At 46.3% G+C, this 24,354-nt stretch overlaps 2 protein-coding genes across 8 annotated transcripts in view; one reads left to right on the forward strand and one right to left on the reverse strand.

Moving 5' to 3' along the window:
- The window catches only part of ALMS1 (ALMS1 centrosome and basal body associated protein), a 358,966-nt gene that overhangs the window by 42,213 nt on the left and 292,399 nt on the right, over window positions 1-24,354 (forward strand). The gene's annotated exons all lie outside the window — the stretch shown is intronic.
- The window catches only part of SFXN5 (sideroflexin 5), a 103,958-nt gene that overhangs the window by 26,095 nt on the left and 53,509 nt on the right, over window positions 1-24,354 (reverse strand). For 5 of the 7 annotated variants that reach the window (XM_075499439.1, XM_075499440.1, XM_075499441.1 and 2 more), the window contains 3 exons: window positions 11,668-11,758; window positions 6,865-6,980; window positions 4,683-4,768 (listed from right to left, as the gene is read on the reverse strand). In XM_075499439.1, coding sequence (XP_075355554.1) covers window positions 4,683-4,768; window positions 6,865-6,980; window positions 11,668-11,758 — 293 coding nt within the window. The remainder of the gene's footprint in view (window positions 1-4,682; window positions 4,769-6,864; window positions 6,981-11,667; window positions 11,759-24,354) is intronic. The other 2 variants (XM_075499438.1, XM_075499442.1) reach the window with 1 other exon arrangement.

The following is a 24,354-nucleotide window of genomic DNA, read 5'->3' on the forward strand; positions in this document are numbered from 1 at the left end:
GAACATGAGGTCCAGGAGGGCCTCCTACCTCACAAACATTTCTGCAGTGAAAAACATGGTTTAAGCTGAAGAAAATGCCCTTCCAGCACCACAAAACCATGGGCTGACCACTGGCTATCCATCAAAGATAATCCATTTTTCATGGTCATACTGACTTAGCTAAGCCAGAGCAGCTCTATAATGTTGATCCAGCCTGGGAGCGTCCTAATTTTACGAGCTTTACAGGAAAACAGCCCTGACAACTGCTGCATGAGGATGCTGACAGGCTGTGGCAGCTCTGCCATAAGATCAGGATGGTGTGGAGATGAAGTAGAGTGGAAAGAGTGTGGAAGTAGGTGTGGAAAGAGTAGAAACACTCCTCTTTCAGGGACACAACTATTCTGCTCCCCGCTTCTCTCTCAGCTCTTGCCCATTGCCAATAGGTCCAGCTTTATCTCTCCTCCATAAAGGCTGCACAGTCAGCTCTAGGGCCTCCTCTTGTCTAGCCTGACATACATGAGCTCTTGGAGCTCATCCTTCAGACCCTCTGAGGTTGCTTGTATGTGAGGCAAAGAGGCTTTAGGATACGGAGATAAGAAGTGCTTACGTTCTTCTGTTCTTCAATCTCCGCTGCCAGCTATTAGCTCAAAGTGTCCACAGCAGACATTGCTGGTGGACTGAGCTGTGGTCTGCTTGTCCACCACTTGTCCAGACCACACAGACCAAGTACCACTGGATTTGGGCTCTCCCACCACAGAGCTCAGCCTACACGGGAACCTGAGGTTGCACTTACACAGAGACCTGGATGGTCTACACATAGACCAGCTGCGTGATGGGCTTCAACTCTGCAAGGAGTCGGAAGCTGGACAAAAACTACTGGAGAAGTCTTGGATGATGGCTGGGAGAAACCTGCACCATTTCCCAAATTTCATCGTAACTACCAGACAAAAGGATTCACGGAAGCATCTGAATAAAGGGAAATGTCTGAGGGACGAGAGTCCAACTTCATGCAGTGGATGTAGTTGTCCCCACATCTCTGTGACATGGGGATACTAATGAAGTTTCCATTGTCTGCTCCAAAGTCAGCTACATCTCATAGATGAGTCGTCTTCGTCTCATAGATGATGTGAAACCAATATTTTTCCATATTAAAGTTGCCAACATAGATATTATTTATAAAACTTAAATGAGAATACATCTGCACAAAATAACTGACACCGTGTTCCCCGCATGGCATATGTAGTCTCAAAATAAACATTGATTCTATATGTTAGCTGCTTCAACAGAGCGTCCAAGCAGCAGGAAATGCATGAAACATGGGGAAAGAATGGCGCGCTGCGGAGCTCAGCAGTGGGAGGTAACATTGAATTACTTGGAGAGCAGAGAAGGCGGCCCTGGGAGTTAAAATACACAGCAGGCAAAGAGACGAGAGAAGCCAAGAGAGCTGAAAAAAATGGCACAAGAGACGAGAGAGGCAGCTGGGGGAGTTAAAACATGCAGATGGAGAGATGGCTGAGAGAGAGGAAAGACCTGGATCCAAGTGGAAAGACGACGACCAGGAACTGGCCACTTAAAATAAACTTTTTGAATACCGAGATGAAAACGAGGGAGCGGGTTTTCTATGAATCCGAAAATTGCTGCTGGGAGCACGTAGCTTGCTCCTGGGGTGGTGCAACTCCCACCCAACTGCAGCACTGTCACCCACTTCCACCCGAACTTAAACGCGAGGCAGGAGAATCACTCTCCTCCTTCGCCACAACCCCAAATGCAAATGACTTAGTAGAGGATCCAGATTGCGACTTCTGATTCCAGATCTCCAGCCTCCAAATAATAAGCCGTCACTCTCGTCTTTCTCATTTACAGACACTGTAAGGATTTCTATAAATAAATTGATAATGCATGCCTTGATATGACTCCCATTAAAAACGCCCTAGTCTAACTAAAATTCTACTAAATTAAAAAAAGTTAAACTTTTCACCAAATGCTCCAAGTTTTTTTCCAAAATGAGATTTCACCGCTGACTGTGTCCTTCAATAACCACTGTAAAAGATCTGTGAGTCGACACCTGGACTGCGAATCCCTCGGCTATGGAAAGGGATGCTCTCCGTATCAGGGGGATGCTCCCATGTCCTGCAGGGATACCACCTCTAGCTGCGTGGCCAAACCGCACCCCGCTCCCTACCCCTGCTGTTTCTCACTCACAGGTTTCCAGTAATCCAAAGATATTTGATGGAAAATGAAACAGTAGGCACAAAGCTCTAAGTAGAATTTAGGCAGGCAAAATCAGTGCCCAGATATTTTTATATCTACAGAGTTTCATTTGGGGGTGGTGGGGAGGAAAGTATTCTCTTGCAAACCCAAATTAAGTCTTTCTATTAGTTAAAATGACGACTTTTTGAAGACAACCTCCTGTATGCCCGCATTTGCTTGACAGATAAAATTAGTTTTGATAAGTCTTGCACAGAGCACAGGCGCATTTAGTAAAACTCATTATATCAGTACAAGAAGTTATGATGCCCCCAAGTGCGAAGCAAATTTTGCTATTAGTTTTATTTGAGCTTGTGGATGCTTAGCAAGACCCATGACGGTCCTCAGTGTTTCCTGTTGACGACAATCACTTATAGACCAGATTTCTAGAAACTTTGAATTTCTGCACATAAAGATTTTTGACTGTTCATGTTGATAAGCAGAATAGCAAAGATCGTCTGAATTATACAGATAAAATAGTTTGCCCTCTGGGGTGATCTTTGCTGGATGAGCTAATCACCAAGGTATAGTTAGACTGGAACCAGTGCCCGTGTTAAGCTAGCGGTAACACACACAGCCACTTCGATGCAAAGCCTCAGTGTGACAGAAAGGAGAAAAGAAAGAGCTCTGTGGTAAGAACATCACAAATCAGTGGCATTTCTGAAGTGTCTGGCATGTGGACAGATGAAAACAGAAGTCCTCTCGACTGACAACAGCAAAGCAGCTTTGATGGGATTATAAAGGCTAGAATCACGCGTCTGAATTTGCAGCGGGGAAGCTGCCAAGATGCTGGGGTACAAAGATAAGTGACAATCCCTGTTCTTCTTACACACGCTTTTGAGCAAGCCCTGAGTAAGGTACTCCAGAGTAAGACATGGTCACTCCTGAGCACCTCTCCTGCAGGTACATCATGGGCTGGGGGACTGTGCGGGTGACACAGGGTCTTGGAGCAGGAAAGAGGCTGCAGAGCTTTTGTCAAGGAGAAGCATGAAGTGAAAATCAAATGCTTTGCATAAAATTAGGGGTATTGGAATCTACCCCTTGTCCTTATGTGTCTCCAGCAACTGTCTTCAAACAGTGGCTTGCAGCAAGTGTTTCCAAGACTGTGCCCTGTTGCAGGGAACCACCACAATCCCTTTGAAAAACAGAGGAAAACAGTGTATTTTGGCCAAAAAGGGCTGAAAGAACTTATTTTAGAGTTCCCAAAACAGAATTTGTTGCTCTGTTTCTCCCCACACCCAGGCCATGGGAGGAACCAATCTTGGTGAGAGCCTCTAGGTGTTAGAGAGGTACCAGACTATATCTATATTTTTAAATTTAGATGTTAAAAATCAGACTCCAAACCTACAGAAGCAGCCCGACCCGTCCGTTAGGAGAGAAGATTGCCCAGGGGTGTTTCTACAAGGGTAAACAAGGCTAACCAAAGTTATGGGTCAATCCCTAATCGTACTAATTGCTATTTACTTTGTCAGTGGAGTGCTTTAGAGCAGCTATTATCAACAGATTTGTTTAAAGAATGCTTCCAGCTTGGCCGTCTGGACAAAGGTAGCAAGCCCTTTAGCACCCCCATCTTTCAATGCACTAATCAGTCTCCAGAGGTTGGCAAGGTGATCCCCACCCCACGGATCATTCGCACCGAATGAGCCACTGATGGGTGTCCTAAGGAGCCACAGGCACCCAACAGCTCCAAACAGGCTCACAGCATCTCTGGGCAGCAGAAAAAGCGGAGGTGTTGGAAAGCAAGGTGGGAGAACGGCCAATGGAAAGGGCAGTTTGGGGTTTTTTTGCTATTAAGAACTCTGATAGCAGACGTGTTTGGATGTGAAATTATAACCCTGCCCTTTCCTGCCCACTCTCCTAGCACTGACGCTCCACGGAGACATCTGACAGGAGAGATTCTGGCTTAAACAGTGATGGAAAGCAAATTTCTGCAGGATATGTGAAGCATGTATTCTTCTGCGGAAGTCCAAGCCACAGGACATTATTGAAAGAAAGTACAAGTGAGTTCAAACAGGGCATAAGCAAGTCCAACAGTGGCCAAGGTGGCCTGGATGCGGCATGTGGTTAGCAAGTCCCTGCACTCCCCATCGTTGGCTGAACACGAGCCAAGACCTTTAGTCTGACCCCATGTGGAAGCTCTAATGTTTGCTAAATGGAGGACTGAAAACTTACAGACACTTTTCCACTGAATTCAGAGAGTTTTGGCTCACACTGACCCTAGAGCATAGGGTTATTCAAACTGCTGAGGTCTCAGAAAGATGATTTAAAATAACCACATAAATATAACACTTTGACAACCTTCAACAATGGTCAAAAATGATGAAACATGAAAATTTTAATACGCAAAAAAAGTCTTTGATGGACCAATGCTAAGAAATATCAATGAATAACACCTACTGAGGATCTTTTCTCCCTTCCCCTTGAACAGCCCCCCCTTCGTATTACCCAACACTTACTTTTCCAGTATGGACATAATAATTGGAGGTAGAACCAGTATAGGCATTGGCAGGACCACTCTAGTCAGGGCCGTTTCTAGCAGTGCCTGAAAAGGAAAAACAAACAAACCAACCCAAGACATTTAAAACAAATCTCAGGACGTACCTGCGCTGAGCAATCAACGGGTGGGCAGAGGAATGGTTTGGCTGGCCTTTCTTGTGTTGCATATGCGAATGAATGTATCGACACACACCTTCAACTTTGCTATCGGCTATTTGTATACAGCCCATTTTTGCTCTGTTGCTACAAACGGCGGGCTGGAGCCCGTACTTGGTCACAAATCCAGCGGAATAAACAGAGACAACTAATAACTCCCCTGATTTCACTTTATGTGACCAGAAGTGCTCAGACATCTCATCATATTCCTACACAAACATGTTAGTGCTGCCTGGGGCAAGAAAGAGAAGCAAAACAGCTGCCTGGAGGATGCTGTAAGGTGAAATATCTCAGTATGGGCTGAGCAGCAGCTTCAACCCTTCCTCTCTTAACTGAATTTCAATTTCAGTTATGTGCTGGGGGAATACAGCACCTTATTGCCTGCTCCAAGACTTGTTTCTATTTTTTAATCACTGGTGGTTTATTGCAAAGCATCGTAACACACAGGGCTCTCCTCTCCCAGGAAGACACCCAACTGCGGAGCTATGGTGGTGGTTTCTCCCCGGCAAGAATCACCAGGAAGCAGCAAACAGAACAGCTTGGCAGCATGATATATATAAATTACCCCGAGATAAAACCTAGAGAAGATCATGGGCGCTCGCTCTAGCAAGGTGTTTAAGCACCACTGTGCCTTCATTTACCTCTTCCAACCACCTTTGCCAGCACCTACCTGGGATGCTCCAAGCCCTGCAACCACGCGTGGGAGTTTGGCAGACCTAGGCAGAGGATACTACAGATTCTGGATGGAAACACTGAAACTTGTGCATACGGACAGGCTTGGGAGCACTCACTCCTTCCAAATGGAGAAGGTCTCAGAGAGGTGCAGATGTGTTACACTAAGGATCTGCCAAATTCTACATGACAAAACCCAGTACTAAGCTATTTAGGAAGAAGCATCGGGATTAGATGGCAGCTGAGCAGAGGTTCTCAGAAGTCCCAAATTTGATGTTTAAACTCCACCTAAATCACACTTACAGTACCTTCACTTTTAATATTCCTTTCCTATGTTGTCTGTCTTCCCCTTGACCATTAGGATGGGGAGGGGAAGCTGGGTCCTAAAGCCAGTTAATGTAAGTGAAGAAAACTGGCTCAAATAAGTATCTCTGAGCCCTTCAACAGATTGTTTTAAGCTCCCTGTTAAACAACAATATGGAGATGTATTAGAGATCTCCCATTTCTTGCCGAGGACTGTAAATCTGTACATTAATTGCTGTCTACGAAGTGCCTTAAGAGCCTTGGACAGAAGGAGCAAGAGAAATGCCAAGCATTATATTATTAACTCCTCTGCCTGGGCGTGTGCTTCGGTACATGCTTTACATTTCAGATTAAAGCCCACTTGGAAACAAAATGCCTCAGACAATCAGATGATGCTCAGAAGACAAAACTATGTAAGAAGGGAAGAAAAGGGAACAATTGCAGGCAGATGGCAGAGAGTAGAAGGTTACAGGGGAAAACAAACCAGGTGTTAGGATGAGGATAAAGACATCTGGCTACCCTCACAAAGCTTTGGTTGGCAACTGGTAATGCAGCTTTGACATGGCAAGGGTTAAAAAGCTACTCAGCTCAAAAATGAAGTCTTCCTCATTTAGAAAAAGGTGTAAGTTATCTTTGCTTCGTATTCAACATGAACTGCTTACAAGTTTCCACAAAGAAATCCTAAGGCTGTGAATGTATCAGAGTAGTACAGGATCTTCCTGATGTCAACCTGTGCCCTTCCAAGCCATCAAGGTCAGCCACCGAATTTGCCTGCGTGACACGAGCCTGTGTCCGCCAGCACACTCAGTTTTGTGGCCATGCAACTGCATGCGTGGGTACAAAGCAGGCATTAAGTTTTGCCGCTTCGTTCTTCCTGCATGATGGGTAAAGCTCATCTGTTTCTAGCTCTTTCAAGTCATTGATTCCTACGGCTGCGGGATTCGTTGAGCCTGAAGGCTAGCTGTGTACGAGCTCACCCGAGTGTTCGCCAGGAACATCACAGGTACATACGTGTTTTGCAGCAATTCTGGAAGACCCGACAATGTTTCCGTTATTGTCCAAAACGTCAATTCCTTCTTCCAGCTCTGTGTGCCTCATCAGGACAACATTGCAGATATTGGCACTAGCTGAGGATGAGAAAAGCACGATGATTAGCAACGCAGCCCTGGTCAATACCAAATGGCAGGCTTCTGTTTGCCGTGACAGCCCTTCAGCTTTGCTTGCATCAATCTGCCAAGAAGTTTCTGCAAGTCAAGGAGCCACTCTTACACCGAGACAAAGACGTAATTCTCAAGAGGAGAATAATAATCAAGATAATTTTCTTTTACTTGCAAAAGGATCTGCTGCCACAATCAGAAATGTATTCACGCAAAGAAACACCAGGATTTCCAGACGTTGGTGTTCGGGCATGCTCCCAACTCCCATAGTGATTCTTCACCCAACATTTTGATCTAAGATTCTTCACCCAACATTTTGATCTAAGTCAAACATGTCCTTGCACTGGGCTACCAGTTGGTCTTGGCCAACCAGGCACCGCTGATTGACAGCTGCCTCTTCTGACGGTACATCCCAGAGCTGGTTTTAACTCCCCTTACTAAGCCAGCAGACAAACTCTTCTTAAATAATGGCTTTTAGCAGGTATGATGGAAATACATTGCAAGGGATTTCACTGAGCTATGAAGGACAGCTTAGATCTGAGCTCTGGAAGAGGACAGAATTATTTTTTTTAAATCAATTAAGACAAGGTTGGGTTGTTTCCATGGACACGTATCCCATTAGTAGGGGTCCTGCTGACTATTTGCCCTTATTTCACATGTTTTAGCAGAAAAATGGCTCTGCAGACTTATTTTCTATTAGACACCTGCTTGTTTGCTTTAACAGTATTTTGCCGAACTGCGACACAAACCAGCAGCGCTTTGGAGGACTCTGGTTCCCAACATTCACATTTCCCAAATATCAGCCCTGCGTTCGCAGCGGAGGCAGAGGCAGCTCTGGGACCCTTTCTGACAACACCCCCCTTGCCCAGCCTGTGGCTTTTGTAGCCTTCTCGAAGTGACCCCAAATTCTGCTCCTCAAGTAACGTGTTAAGAGTTGAGGTTGAGGAACATCCTTCCCAGACTCAGCTCCTCTCCATGGCCCAAGCATTTTTTAATTTTTTCCAAAGAAAAGCTGCTAATTCCTATAAAAGTTTTGGTTTTGATAAACTGGCATTTTCCAGCAACCCCCCCCCCCACATTTTGTTGCAAACTTTCCAACCAGAACTAACACAAACCTACTGTTGCTGCAAGTACCACTGCTTCCAAAAATGTGTTTCTGTACTGCTTGATGGGTTAATATTCGCTAATTAATCTCAATTCATGTCATATAACAAATGTCTAATTTTTTGAGGGTGGTGGGTGGGTGAGCCCTATACGAATGCAGCTCTCTGCAATCAAGGATGATTTGTGGTGACAAATGCTCCTTACACTCGAGAATAAGAGGAACATACACACACGCACACTCTGTCTCTCTCTTTAATATTCAAACTACCGGACCACTCTTCCCATCTATCAAAATATCTGTGTTACCAGCCCTTCAGCTCCCGAATCCAAGATAAAAAAGAAAGCAGACATTTCATTTAAAGCAAGTTTAGCCCCTCTTTTTTTTTTTTCTTTTTTAACACTCACATGCTCCATCCTTCTAGCTTTCAGTCAAGACTGAACAGATAAAAACACGCCAGCAGAGATGCTCTGGCCAAACCAGGATGCACCGGCACAAGGGTCTTGCGAGACTCATGACGGGGTGCCCAGACCTGAAGCTCCCACCACAGCTAGATGCTTCTCCAAGTCTCTGGATCCTATTAGGGCTTCGTTGACCAGGTCCCAGATTCAAAACCTGATTCCAGCCCAGTTTGTCTGAGACGAGCAACTGTCTTAGTTGCTCCCGTTCTGTTTCAGTAAAACACTGAGAAAGCAGAAAAAGCTGCTAATTATGGGTAAACTTGGATTTTAGGGAAGTCTCAAATACAGGGGGGAATGAGAAATAAATAAATATATATGTAGACAATTGGATTTTCAGAATTTGGAAAAAACCCCGTGATAATATAGCCTGGAAACTACTTCTGTGAAAACACTTAGTGACATATTAGAAACTGGGTTCAGATACAAAAGCAGCCCACTACCTCACTTCTATACATGTATAAATCTCCTTTCTAAACCAGGGTGCTCTCCACACACTAAATATGCCCTTGTGCACCACCTCATGCACCATTTAAAAATTTTAACTCCACCCACAAAAAAAAAAAGCCCAAGGAGAAGAAATCCTTCCTCCTCCTCACCTCCCTTCCCTCCAACAGGTATCCTACCAGCTTTAACTTCCTTCGGATCAGGTTTGGGATGCCACCTTTAGGGTTTTCTGTTGGTTTTTTTAGCCACATACACCTCCAGTAAGGCACACCATCGCCAGTGACACCCCTTACCTTTGTGACAGCTATCCACACCCAGTGCTTGGGAAGAAGCGGGTAAATTGGGTTCTTCGCAATAACTCTGGGCATTGATGTACTTCACCACCTACATCTCCAAGACAGGGTCAAGCCCCTTCTTGTTCAAAATTGGGAATCACAGCTCTCCAGAACACAGTGCAGACACACTCCCTCCCTTCTCCTGCACCGAAAACCTTCATGGAGAACGACTTCACCACCCAGACGTTGCTCTGGGGTGGCCAACATCAAGCATGAACCCCTCTTGCATCAAGCCAGCCACTGGGTATGCAGAGCCTTGGCCATTTCCATGAGCTCTTCCACCCAGGATGGTTTGCTGGATCTGTCCCCTGGGGCTGGGGAGGATTTTTCAGACAGCCTGTGATTTTCAGCCACTACAAAGTAGTAGAGGTGGAAGGGGAGGCCGCAGCCTGACCTCCCGGCACCTTGCGCCAGTGGTGGATCAGACTGCACCAGCTACCTGGGTGCCTTCATGTCTGGCCACAGTCTGTGTTATGACAAGTGAGGTCTGGAGGCCCCTGCAGATACATCCCCATGCCCTGCCCTCGTTTCGGGGTCCCATGGTGAAAGTGGATTTGAAGGAGGAACCACTTACATTAAATATGCCCTACAGGCAGCATTTCTGCAGATATGGTTTAGTTTATTGGGCAAAGACAACTGTTACATGACCCAGAGAAGACAGACACAAGATGTGGAGCATCTCTGAGGGCAGTAAGACCCATAGACCAGTTTTCCCAGTGCCTACCCCAGCTTCCCAAGGCTTTACAAGGCTCTTCAATGGCATCCCTGCTGGGACTCTGCCTGTCTTTCACCTGAGCAGTAGCTGCGCTTCCCCAAGTCTCCATCTCTCATGATCCCTTGGGATGAGAGACCATAAAGTTTTGATGCATACCTCCACTTTTCCAGCTGCTATCAACCAGCACAGCTCAGCCAAGGTCAGTGGGAGAGGGAGGCAAGGAAGGGCAAGGGGAAAACTGCTTAATGGTAGTGGAGCAAGAGCTTTACACCAGCGTCTGGCTTTTCATGAAGAAAAGGTGAAATTCTGCCCTTTTGCTGGGAGCTGGCGGTTCAAAAGCAATGGGAAGACGCATCTTAATTAAACAGTTTGTCCAGGTCTGCAAACCAATAACTCACAGCTTTCAAAACCACAAAACAGCAATTAGTGGGAGGATTCCTGATGTCCTGGCACATAACGAAGCATGACAGTACACAAATAAAATAAGAACTAGAGAATTAATTACGGGCTAAACAATTTAATTATGGGTCCTCAATCAATGCCAACACAAGCGTAACCTCTTTCTCCTTACACCTTGGTATGAAAATAGATCAAGCTGGCAGCAAAGACTTGCCACGTGCATCTCTGACTCAAACCCAGCCTCAGAGCTGCCTCCCGAGTCCTGAGCCCACCTCCAGTGCCCTCCTGGTTACAAAAATCAAAAGAAAGGTGAAACCCTCTAAAAATATATTCCAGGAAAATTCCAGGAAAACAATAACAACGTCCACAGATTGCCTATATAGAAGAAAAGTGCTCAGAAAAAAGACTGAGTGCAACCTACAGACCACAATCCCTGTTACCCCCTGCTCTGCAGACAGGGCAAGCAGCTGTTTTTCTGGCAGAAAAGAATTTTAAAAGCCCCAACAACCTGGGACCTTTATAAATGCACAAGCTTATGTAAAAAATTACCCTTACGCCACTGGCGATTTCTTCACGGCTAAAATAACTCATCGTTCGCTGAACATTGTAACCACGGGCTTCAGCAAAGGCTGAGTCCAGCGTGTCCCTTCCCTCAAACACCGAGCAGTTAGCTGATAAACTGCAGAAGGGTTTATTCTGTGCTCCAACAAGCCAGCAGCAGCCTTAATTCTTCACACACTTTGGTCTTTTTTTAATCAGTGGCTCTTACAAATCTGTATATTCAGAGTAGGAGCATTTAATTGCATTTTTATTGTAAAAAAACCCTAATGCTACCGCTTATTTGAAGATTTGATTTGATGTGATTCAAACCAGATCTTGCAAATTAAATGCTCTCGCACTTGGACAGTCAAGGAGCAGTCAACACTGACCATTTTTTAAACCACTTGAGAGTGGAAAGTGCAGCTTGATAAAGCCTCGTGAGCTGCCTCTGCCAGCAGCTTTGCATCGTTTTCCTGCCGAAATGCTGCTTTGCACCATCCCGTCGCTGTCTGCACTGACTCAGCGACCCACCGCCGAGGGGACAAGGCAGCGACAGCGTAAAGCAGGAAGGCAGGAGTTAGGCGTCCATCCCGGTGGCTTTTAACCACCAGTACATTTACAGCCAACACTTTGAATATAGAGAAAAAGCGTTATTTCTTACCGACAGCAGGGAACGGCACAAACCTCTGGATCAAGAGACGAGTGGCGGGGGTAAACTTGTTTGCTCTCTGAACCAGAACATTAAGGCCCACCTTTGAATAGAAAAAAACAAAAGAGAAGCAGAAACATTTCGCTACAAGGAGCAGGGCAGATGCCACCGCTTGCGGACAGCAGCAGAGCTCTTCTGGGGGACAGATTGGGGTCTCTCCCCATGCAGAAGCGTTTGAGAACTACACCCCACACACACTGCAGGCTTTAGCTACGTTGGGTTCAACCCTTTACTTAACGAAGGGTTGAACCCAACCATTGGGTTTAAATGAAGGGTTGAACCCAACCGTTGGGCTGAACCCAACCATTGGGCTGAACCCAACCATTGGGTTTAAACCTTTTCCAGCCAAATGACAGGCTAGAAACAACTGCAGTGACGTTCGGTCCTTCTGGAAATGTCCCTAAGCTGCATTTTTACCCAGTTCACCGGCATTTTCCCCATCCAGCACAAAATCATTAGGGTTAGGAGTCATCACCCAGCTAGGAAAAAGCCAAATATCAGTGGTGGTGGTTGGCCCAACACAATTCATTCCTCCTCCCAAGGTCTGTGCAAATTACACCACCCCACTCCATTGCAAACATTTGGGCTACAAAGGAGCTATTAATAGAAACAAGAAATAGCAGGCAGTTTATTATAACCATGGATCATTTTTTGGTTGCCTCCTCCAATGCTTGAATAATGCAGAGCTCTCTGCAGTTTTGCAGGGATCTAAGTCATTGCGTATGTTAATATAAACAGCACGGAGGAGAGTTGCTGCCTCGTCAGCCTCAGCGTGGTTGGATAGTAGTGATAGTCGGAGAATTTCCATCAGAATTTCTTTCAAGGAGAAGTGGGTTTATTAATTAAACAAACCTATTCACAGGGAATGACTTCTGTCTTCAAATTACTCTCCCCTACAATATTTTCTCTTTTTCATCCAAAAAACCCCCAATGCGCAAACAAAACCCAACAGCCCCAAACCCGGAATTTTAGGCCGAAAATGGAAGTCTTTAGCAACGCCTGGCCAAAAAGTTTTCAGCCAAAAATGCAGCAAAATTAAAAAAAAAAAAAATTCCGCCAAAGCCAAAAACCTGCCAGCAAATAGTGATTTGGGGGCTTTAAAAAAAAAAAAAGCAAAGCAAAGCAAAGCAAAGCAAAGCATGGGAGAACATATTTTGCAAGCTGCTACATTATACATGCATCCGCAGTGCATCTCGTCTTTTTGGAGGCTGAGAGGAAGATGTTGAGAAGCACAACTGCTGGGTAAGCCCTGCATAAGTAGGGTGCTGGTTTTCAAAACCCGTGGAGTGTTTCCAGAGCCCCACGAGGCTTTCACCAAGACCTCAAGCAGGAACCCTTCCTCCTCTCCTTGGCCACCGTGACTCTAGTGCTGAGTCCAAGAGAACCATGGTGGTTCTTCTTAGTCTGGGCAAGAATGAGGGTTTTGTCTTAATCTTCTTCCCCCTCAAAAATGACCGAATAATATTTTTTTTACATTTTCCAAGTACTGGGATGTGTATTTGCAAAATCTGAATGCTTCCAGAAACTGTAAAGCAGTCTAAAACAGGTGGCTTTAAGAGTAAAAGTAAGGCAGTCTTAAGCCTGGCTTTGCTGGTACTGCCCCATGGATTCAGGTATTTATAGCCTGGATACAGTTCCTCTGTGTAGATGACGAATTTTGTTGGGTTTGCAGCCTCTGCTTGTAGGTTTGATGGAAGGATTTGACCGTGAAGTGGAAGAGCAGCAGCTTTTGCAAAAGAAGAGATGAGCCTGGGAGAGACACCGCTGTGAGGCTAGTGGTAATAAAAGCATTTTACTTTCAGATTCAATTTGGTGCTGCAGATGAACTCGCTCCTCCACTTACAGCAACCACCCCGCTGTGAATATGAAATTAAATGTTGCTATAGATTTAAATCCAATCTCCCAAATTCCCAACATGAAGACTAGATTTAGAAAACTAATGAGGGTTTGTTTTTTACAGTTTTGAAATTGCTTTAGCCAATCTGTGAACTCTTTCCCGCAGGTCACAAAGTGGGATGAGGGTAAACAGGTCAAGGAGAGCATCCAACAACGAGCAGGTACTCCTCAATCTCAGACCAACGTAAGCAAAAGGGCCATCAACAACGAGAGCTTAATGAGTTTAATTCCTAGGGGATGGCCAAAGAACACTGACTATCGAGGCAAATTCATCACTAAGAAAACAACCACAGGAGTATTATCATCATCCTCACCCTGCCTACAGCCTGAGTCACAGATCTGGGATCTACAACACTGGTGCTGCACAAACACGTACCAGAGAGTCAGGTGGGATTCATCACACCAAGCGTGGTAGAATCATAGAATCATTTAGGTTGGAAAAGACCTTTAAGATCATCGAGTCCAACCGTACACCTAACACTGCCAAGCCCACCACTACACCATGTCCCTAAGCACCTCATCTACACGGCTTTTAAATACCTCCAGGGACGGGGACTCAACCACTCCCCTGGGCAGCCTGTTCCAGTGCTTGACAACCCTTTCAATGGAGAAATTTTTCCTAATATCCAATCCAAACCTCCCCCAGTGTAACTTGAGGCTGCTTCCTCTCATCCTATGGGCTCCCTTTGCAGCCCAACGCAGAGAAATGAGCCTTTTTAAGGCTTTTTATTCTCCTCCCAAGACAGACATTTACGGGTGCTCACGTGAAATGTCCCCAACAGTGCCCATTCACCCCTGCTGACTGTCAAAGGAGTCCAAGGCTGCAGCTCAGATATCTACGCCGGTGATGTGCCAACTCAGGCAAGACAAGTGCTCCTCCTTGCAGCTGGGAGCTCTGGGCATGGATTTGCAGTACTGTACTGTACCAGTGCAGTACTGGTTTCAGTGCAGTACTGGTTTCAGTGCAGTACTGGTTTGGGATATTCCTGCACTGTCACCCAGATTAGGGGACGAATCCAGCTTTTTCAAATTGCCTGGTTTTTGGCAGTTTCCTTCTCCAGAGCACTTCCTCGATCTGGCTGACAGAGCATCCCGACAAGCCGGGGGAAGCCGGACACGGGGGATACATTACACCGCAACTGCTGCTAACATCCCGCAACACGAAACCGGGGCCGAACGCTGTCAACGGGAGAGCAACCTTACTCAGGGCTCTACTACGCCTCCGGCAGCACTCTGCCCTTCCTCCCTCCCTCTTCTACAAGCGCCAAGAATTCCTGCTATTTATTTTGCTACCGGTTTTGTTTTCAGCATCAACAACATTATCTCAGCAGAAGGACAGAGTTTGCGGTGTTGCCATACTTGAAGCCGTACCATCAGACACTGTCACAGAGTGCCTGTGTAATAATAAACCAAGATTTCTGTTTCCTTTTCTTTTCCTTCGTGTCTTAAAAAGTTCTGACCTCATGTCCACTGAGACATGAATTTTAAAAGCACAGGAACTTTTTAAAAAATCCCTGCTTTTTTTTTTTTCCTTTATGACTACGAAGATTTTTGAAGCCTGAGCGATGGCTTTTGGATGCCTGAAGTTGGCAATGATGGAGCCATTTGATAAAGGTCTAACCCTACACCTCTTAAGCCAGTTCTAGAGCAGTAAATACATCAGCAGTTCAAGAAGTTATTTCACTTAATTTTGAGTGGGAATATTTATAAAATAAAGGAATATTAGGAGTCCAGCGAGCAAGGTGGACATCGGTCGGTAGATGACACCACCTAAATGTCACTGAGCAGCTCTCCAGACTGCATTAACTGCGTCGGGGAGATCTCCACCGTTTTAAGGGATTCAACTTTCCCAGGTTCCAGTAGCATTGGGGCAACCCTGACCATTGCAGTTGGAGCTGGCTGCTCCAAGTGACCGAGAAAGTCAACTTGGAAGGAGGGACTGGCTCCAAAGCAGCTTATCCTTCAGCCCTCAAATCACCAGATTGCTGAATGAGAACACTAATTGGATCTGATGAGTCCCATACAGCTGAACTAAAGAAAAGAGCATTAGGAGAAGGAAGGAAAAAAATCATTCATTAGGGCTGAGAGGTGAAGATGGAGGCAGAGATGGAAAACTGGGCTGTTTACCAACTGGAGCTTTACCAAGTCAAGGAGAACAGAATGGAGGAGTATAAGGGAAGGGAAAGCAGTAACAATCTGAGTGGAGAAGGAAGTTAGAGACGAGCAAGAGTAAGGAAAGGAGGAAACCTGAGTCACACCCAAGATGACTGCAGAAGGCATGACCGCGGTATCACAATCACAGAATCATACAGGTTGGAAAAGACCTTTAAGATCATCGAGTCCAACCATAAACCTAACACTGCCAAGCCCACCACTACACCATGTCCCTAAGCACCTCATCCAAACGTCTTTTAAATACCTCCAGGGATGGCGACTCAACCACTTCCCTGGGCAGCCTGTTCCAATGCTTGACAACCCTTTCAGTGAAGTAAAATTTCCTAATATCCAGTCTAAACCTCCCCTGGTGCAACTTCAGGCCATTTCCTCTCGTCCTATGGCTTGTTATTTGGGAGAAGAGACCGACCCCACCTCTCTACAGCCTCCTTTCAGGCAGTTGCAGAGAGCGATGAGGTCTCCCCTCAGCCTCCTTTTCTCCAGGCTGAACAACCCCAGGTCCCTCAGCCGCTCCCCATCAGCCTTGTGCTCCAGACCCTTCCCCAGCCCCGTTGCCCTTCTCTGGACACGCTCCAGCCCCTCAAGGTCTCTCTTGTAGTGGGGGGCCCAACACTGAACCCAGCATTCGAGGTGCGGCCTCACCAGTGCCCAGTACAGGGGCATGATCACTGCCCTAGTCCTGCTGGCCACACTATTTCTGATACAAGCCAGGATGCCATTGGCCTTCTTGGCCACCTGGGCACACTGCTGGCTCATATTCAGCTGGCTGTCGACCAACACCCCCAGGTCCTTCTCTGCTGGGCAGCTTTCCAGCCACTCTTCCCCACAGTAGCCCCACAGCTGGATGCTTCCATGGAAGAAAATGGTGTAGTCTTGAGAAAGAAGCAAGGTTGCAGGAGAGGTATGAGCAGGAAGAGAGGGGATTAATGCTGATAATGAAGCAAACTTGATTTGGCAGATGATGGAGAAAGGAGGATGGTGGGGGCCCATGCCCAAGACAAGAGGGTGTTGTTTCAACATTGAGTTTTCCATGCTTCTGGATCCTGTACAGAGGCAACTCCAGACCTGGACGCTGTGGGGCTGGGCTGGGGCAGAAGGAAAGGGCACGGATGAGAACAAATTTGCTGGATACAAAGACACACCAGTGAAACAAGAGAGAAAATGCTGCAGAGAAGCACAAGGAGTTTGGAAGGCGGCAGTCGGTGAGGACCCAGCGGTTGCCATGTACTCCTGAGCCCAGAGGCAGGGTGATGGGCACCGGGTGCCTCCCCAGAGCATACCACGTCTTTGCCTCCACTGCACCAAAGGCTCGAGGCTGTGACTTTGGGAAATGGCTGCTACAGCTCCATCAATTTGAGGGCTCGATGGAGGAATCGCCGGGCTGGGTTTCCAGTCTGAGTGATCATACCCCTCTCTTCTGGTGTCTTCTGGCATCTGGACTTGGTATCTGTGAATCATTAGAGAAGAGGAGGTGCAGGAACGGGAGCTTTTGAACACAGATATCCGGATTTTAGAGCTGGCCACCACTTCATTTAAAAACTTTTAGCAGCAAACGGAAGTTTAGCACCAGCTCCTCCAATCTCCTGTGATTTTCCTCCTGCTCCTGGCTCCCTGCAACGGTTCACCAAGGAGGAGGTGCCGGGCCATGCTCCATCCCCTCCCATCCCTCGCCCTACTTTGCACTGACTTCCTCCGGCTCCTAAGTGTTTCTTGACCGTCCTAAGCAGCGGATAGTCCTGAGGGCAGTGGGTGGCCTCCCGCGCCGTCTCACAAGCTGATTACGGGCATCACACCAAATTCGCAGGCTGTCAATGCAGCCGCTCCGCATGGCTCACAAACAATTATCAGGAAGAAGGAGCTGGGATTAGAAAAATCCACAGGGGCACCTCCACCTAGAGAGGAGAGTGAAAAATTGCATCTGTGTGTGTGTGTGCGAGTTAAGTGTGCGATGGGAGCGGGGAAGGAGGAACAACCCGTGGCCAGTGGCACCAACGGCATGGGAAGGAGCAGGGTTGCTGCCCCGGGGTGCTGTGTGCAAGGATGCTCTCCCTTCCCCAAGTCGCACACAGCCAAGACTGAAAACTTGGTCCAGCAAGCTCCTGTCCTTCCTGAACATGGGGGGGGGGGGGGAGGAATCAAGATCCTATTTGTTTAGTGCTCATGAATTTTATAAGTGTAATGAGCCAGCCCAACTCTAATTCATCTAATTAAAGTTCTTGGGTTCTCCTTCTAGCTTTGGTTAGACACCCTCAAGCATCGCCTGGCTTTATTTTAAAGGACAGAGCTGTAAATGTAACTTTTTATTCTTCTCACTCCCCAGCACCAGAAGATTTTTAAACCTGCATATCGGAGCAAACGTATGCCTTGTAAATGGTGTCAGCGATGCAGTTCGCCGAGTTGTGGGAGTCAGGGCTGCAAGGGCAGGTATTGCCAAAGCCAGCTGTGACACAACCATTACGATGCTAGTATTATTTTACAGCGATAATCTCAGGCTTGAACAGTCTTCATCTCTCAGCTTTCTTAGGAGAAGGAAAATAAGATCTTTCTGCTGAAATCCTATGTGGTCGTGAGAATGTCTTGGGTTGTAAGGGATGTTTTAAAGACAAAGTACATTCTGATTTTGCAAAATGCTAACTTTTTTTGGGGAGAAATCCAGCTCGTTCAAAAATACCATTTTTGCAATGTCCATTTGTCCAGAAGCAGCTTCTGCTTTAATCTGATCTCTCAGACCCACACTGGGCTTTGCTGATTAGACTCCTACACAACTTTTTTTTTCTGATACAGCTAAATATAAAATTTAGGAGTTATAATTTTTGTGTAACCTTTGCACTCAACCAGTTCCAACTCTGGCTGAGACTCCTGCACGAATTATAATCTATGAACCCTGTGGGAATACAACCAAAAATCTCAAAGACAAATTACAGTGTTTCAAGAATTCAGAAGCTCTGCAGAAACCCTACAGTAACTACAGGAGCCCTCAAAAAGCTGTATTTTCTTGGAAATAACATCACCAAGGCTTCTGTACAGGAGCAAGTTGCCCCAGGACAACTTAAAAAGACCCCTGCATTGGAGAGGAGTGATTTCCCACTGTGAGAGCAGGACTTTGAGTCCTGGAGCATCTAGGTTTGAGTTTCTGCTCTGAAGAGCTTCCTACATCGGTCCCGACATGAAGTTATGTAGATTCTGCCTCCATTTCCCAACAATGCAACAGAGCTGAGAACGAAGCCTAACCTCCCAGGGGCACCCCAAAGATCTGCAGGGGCTCCCATACAGCATGCTGGAGGCTACTGCAGCACATACGCTACTCCATAGCGAGAGCTCTGCCCTTTGCTCCTGTCCAAGTGATCTAGTTGCATTTAACTTCAGCAGATGGTTGCTGGTTTCTTCTTTGAACTGTTGTGGGCTTGTGGAGGCACTAGCCTTCAATGGGCAGGTAGGCAAGAGCGGCTGGAGGGACTAACCTCCACCTTGGCTCTGCTGGTTGCAACCACAGACTCACCTAAGCCATCTTTTTCTTTGCCCAAAGCCAAGGAGCAGTCATATGCTCCATTTCTGCCCAGCCACTGTAGGGACAAGAGGGGTGACAAGCAGCTGAAGGAAGGCAACATCTCCAACTGCTGCAGCAGTTTGCTGGATGAAAACGTGTCCGAACCCACAAACCAAGATCAAGAGTGTCAGGGGTCCTAAAACTGATTTATATAAAATTCTATACTAGCAGGAATGACTTTTTCCCTTGCATTTTTCCAAGGAAAAGAAGTATCATGGGATACCTCAGCAAACCAGATTAGGTCATTAAAACTGTCTTGTTTCTCTTGTGCTGCTTTTGGCTGGGATAGAGTTAATTTTCTTCATAGTAGCTAGTATGAGGCTATGTTTTGGATTTGTGCTGAGAATAATGTTGATAACACACCAATGTTTTAGCTGTTGCTGAGCAGGACTTACATTAAGTCAAGGACTTTTCAGCTTCTCATACTGCCCTGCCAGTAAGGAGGCTGGAGGTGCTGGGAGGGGACACAGCCGGGACAGCTGACCCCAACTGCCCAAAGGGCTATTCCATACCATACGCCGTCATGCTCAGTATATAAAGCTGGGGAAGAAGAAGGAAGGGGGGGACATTCGGAGTGATGGCGTTTGTCTTCCCAAGTCACCGTTAGGCGTGATGGAGCCCTGCTTTCCTGGAGATGGCTGAACACCTGCCTGCCCACGGGAAGCAGTGAAGGAATTCCTTGTTTTGCTTTGCTTGTATGCGGGGCTTTTGCTTTCCCTATTAAACTGTCTTTATCTCAACCCAGGAGTGTTCTCACTTTTACCCTTCCGATTCTCTCCCCCATCCCACCGGGGGGGAGTGAGCGAGTGGCTGGGTGGGGCTTAGTTGCCAGCTGGGGTTAAACCACACCACTCTCCAGTTTTAGCCTAGTTTGTTTATATATATATTCAAGTTTAACTCCCTATACTTTCACAGTCTGTGAAAGCACCAGGTGCACACCATACAGTAAGCCAGAGCATCACTAAACCATACTGGCACTGGTGCCCTACCTCCGCTGGCTTGACTGGAGTCAGGATTTAGGGTCAGGAAGCAAGGAGGCACTTTTAAAATGAAAAGACCTGGATCTGCCTGTGAAGAGATGCTTTAAACACCCTCCTGTACACCGCCACCAGGAGTGACTCCAAGGTGAGTCATTAGCTGATAGCACCGAAGTTATTAACAGCATTAATCGCCTGATTTTTTTAACCCAATGTTACTCAGTAAGGTAAGTCAAAAGGAAACATTCAGGTCCTGGGCAGGTACATTTTAAGTGTACAGATCACCACAAAATATACAGCCTGGCTGGCAGTCATGGTTACATGACATTGCATCTCTGTCTTTTATACAAAAGAAGACAAAACACCTACTTTTGTCAGAATTTAGCTCAGGTTGCTAAGTGAGAACAACAGATTTATTTGCCTCTGTACTGACAAGACCATAAATCCCAAACTTGCACTTAATAAAAACCTTCTGAGAAGTTACAAACCCTAGTATAATTGAAAGGGGAAGGAGGGAGCCTGTCTACTTTATTAATTGGGGAAAACCCCACCGTCCCTCCACTTAAGAGGTGCCTGATTTCACGCACGTGTTTTTGCTTCCCCTTTCATCGGGGGAGAATCGAACTCCTATCACAAGGGGAAGATCAGTGCCATTGTGCCTAGGCAGTCACGATAGGCATTCCCTGGTTAAGTTACATACACCTATATATGTAAAACACACTCTGTATGCCTGCCAGGCTTGCTGCGGTCTAATTAGAGCCCATCCTGTCAAGAGGGGAGGACAATGCCAGCAGTACCGATGTACGTGGCACCTCCAGGGTACATGGAGTGGACAACAGATGGACAACGAGCTAATGACCTGGAGACCAAGCTGAGCGACAATACACTGCTTACTGGGAGACAACAGATACGTGGCCAAATGATACTGGCAGAAGAAAGAAACCCCTTTGAGAGTCTGCACGGGGTCTTCAGTATCACAAGGAGCAAGATTTGGAGCCGGTCTTGGCAGAACCTGAAGCTGTGACCGTGGAAATTAAAAACCTTATGTATAAAGCTCTCTGATCCAAAGACTATGGAAACCAACAGCAATAACACCACTGCTGTGAAATGCTTCAAGGAGGGCATATGGAGAAACCCAACAACTCACCACCACGACCTCCAGGTGAGGCAACCCCTGGGCTAACACCACTGGTCTCCAGTCTGCTGGTCTCAGCACCAGTGACAACCCAGAAACCAGAGAGCATCTGCTCACAGCCCTTGTCTGGATCTCATTTACTTTGCAAGCATTTAATTGCAGCCACAAGAATCACTTCTGACCTCAAACCGAAGTTACAGTCTAAGGCCATAGTAGTGAAGAGCTGAATTGGATGCAAAAGGAGTCAGCAATACAGTAGCAAATCGAGTTTGGATCTGAAACTGAGAAACCTCCTTATAAAATACGCATAAAACAGTTGTTAACAATAAAATTGGTTTTGATTACATAGTTTTTTTAACCTTTTAAAAGTGTGACAAAATTAGCAAAGAGCAAGAGTGTGGTGTGTGCGCGCGTGTCTGCTAGAAAGGGTTTCTGTATAATTACAAGCCCTCCGATCAGTATAGCTCTTGGCGCTAGAATATTTGGGGGGGGGGGGAACATTTAAAATATGCTTGGTCTTTCTCAAGTCTTTTTACTACTCTCTGCCTTTGTTTGCCTTGCTTAGGAAAACCAGCTGGTATTAATTGCACTTCGTACACCACCATCATGAACAGGAGCCAGATATCAGAAAATAAGGCCTAATCACAGGAATCCACTCAATTGTTCAAAAAAAAAAAAAAGAAAACAATTACTGCTTAGTGTTCGGAAAAGCAGTAAAATGAGAGCAAAGAAAAGGCAGGAAGGAGGCTGGTGTATGGAGAATGTGATAAAAATAAACTACAATCACAGAAGGAGAAACAGAAATCTAGGTTACTTAACGGTAATCAGACTCTAAACATATTGTCCGCCACAAGCAGAGCTCGGAGATGTCGCACGCTCGTGCGGAGCAGGTAGCCCAGGTCTCGGCATGTGCCCGGTGTCTGAGACAGTGCAGAAGTGTCATGTGAGAAGTTAGAGATCGAAGAGATCTGTTATCTCAGCCTTTTCACCTCTCTTCTTACACTCAAGTCTTAAAATTATCCCTTCTGATGTCTTTGCTAGCCTTACTTCAAGCGATTGCTTCTCTGGCTTCTCTGGCAAGATTCTGGACCTGGCATAGCTTTCCTTGCCTGAAGCTATGCTGTGAATTGTGTTGAGCTGGGAGTAGGTGGGGAAAAAAGGAATATTGGGGGAAAAAAAATATTGAAATCCTGAAAAATATTGGAAAAAAGGATATTGATGCCTCAAAAAACTCATCCTGAAGGGCTGCAAATCAGGAGTCCCAGATGTGGCACTGGATCCAAGAGAGATGCGTTGCCTCTCTCTGACAGCAATTCCTCTCTCTCTAAAATGGGAAAAGAATCAGGCTATTTGCAAAGATTTGCTAAGACTTCTAGTTTAATTGCAGGAAGTGTAAAGCCAAAATCTGCTCTTCTGTACACATGAGAAAGCAATTTGTTTGTCCCTCTCGTTAGATAAAGACACGGAGGGTGAAGGCAATGGGAAGCACAATCACAAGTCAACTGATCTGTCATTTCATGAGCCTTCTCCCCGCGTCGCTTGCCAACTGCAAACATGGAAGGGGCTCGCTTTAATTAATACCGGGTCTCAGCAGACCACTGGAGGCAGTGGCACTTGTTTTCAGGTCATCTGGTCCTAATAGGCTCACACTGGGAGGTGATTTGTTGCTAACTGACAGCAGAGATCAGTTAATGAGGGTTGAGGCCTTACAATCCAACGTAATGAACCTCAGGGGTATTTCTATATTATTTGTCATCATCATTTAAAAAAAAAAAGCTGCTCGAGGAGATGCTGGTTATTAATCCAGGTATTTACAATATAAAAATCACTCCTTGCTCTGCAGGATTTTCTCTCGGCTGCTCTGCATCGGGAATTGAGCACGCAATAAGCGGTGCTACGGATTATCAGGACACAAGCTATTCTGTGGTAACACACACATCGGTAGCGTCCCCAACGGCTTGTCTACACGAGGACATCGGTGCACAGCGACTTCATCTCATTTTCGCACACCCTAAGTGCCATAGCACGCTCCACTTTGGAAGCAGACCTCCTTCCAACATCAGGAAGGAGCAAATATCCATGAAGGCTTCCGCCCTTCCCCGCTCCCCCAACTACATCAACGGATCTAAGGAAAGCTCCTGCCTCCCCGTAACAATATTCTGATTCTCAGAGCACCAGAGCTACAAAACCACTGCTGTTACAGAGCTCGCGGTACTCTTTGCACATGCTAAGGGCATCCCAGTGGAAGCCCAGTCTGGTGGGGCCATGGTGGCACCTACTTACACAAGAAGGCAGCAACACCCTCTCGGCATCCGCACCACTGAAGGAAGATTTCCTCTTGCACAAGCTTGAAATGTTGTAACTACAGAATACTGTGGCATCATCTTTCCTCGCGGTGCTTTTAAAACTGTCCCTGCAATCGACAGCCGAGGTGCACAAGATAACCAGGCACTGGGGCTCCTGCTGGAGATGCATCTACAAGTTATGTGGACAGATAAATCCCAGCGTTGTTTCAGTTTCTGCATTTATTCAAAGCTTGCTTCTCTGCACAGACCACCAGCTCCTTCACCACCAGGGAGTGAACGGTACAACTAACGGAGGTACAAACCACCACGGGATGAAGAGCTGATCTACCATCAGCAGACTGATGAGCCACCCACGTGTCACCAGCGGTGACAGCCACCCTGCAGTAAACAGCAGACCACTACTGGTTTGCTGTAATTTCTTTTATCTACAAGTCTTGGTGTAGTTTTTCACACTGCTTCAGAGAACGAGTGTTTCTCACAGCACCACTGATGGTCACTTCTGCACTCCGAACCTATCTTTCTGCTTCAGCTCCTTTGTAGTCAGCCTAGAAGGAACCAGAGATTTAAGACCTGCATCAGCTGTCCCAACATGGACATCTCTGC

This window comes from Mycteria americana, chromosome 4 (assembly GCF_035582795.1).
Source record: "Mycteria americana isolate JAX WOST 10 ecotype Jacksonville Zoo and Gardens chromosome 4, USCA_MyAme_1.0, whole genome shotgun sequence".
Classification (NCBI taxonomy): Eukaryota; Metazoa; Chordata; class Aves; order Ciconiiformes; family Ciconiidae; genus Mycteria; species Mycteria americana.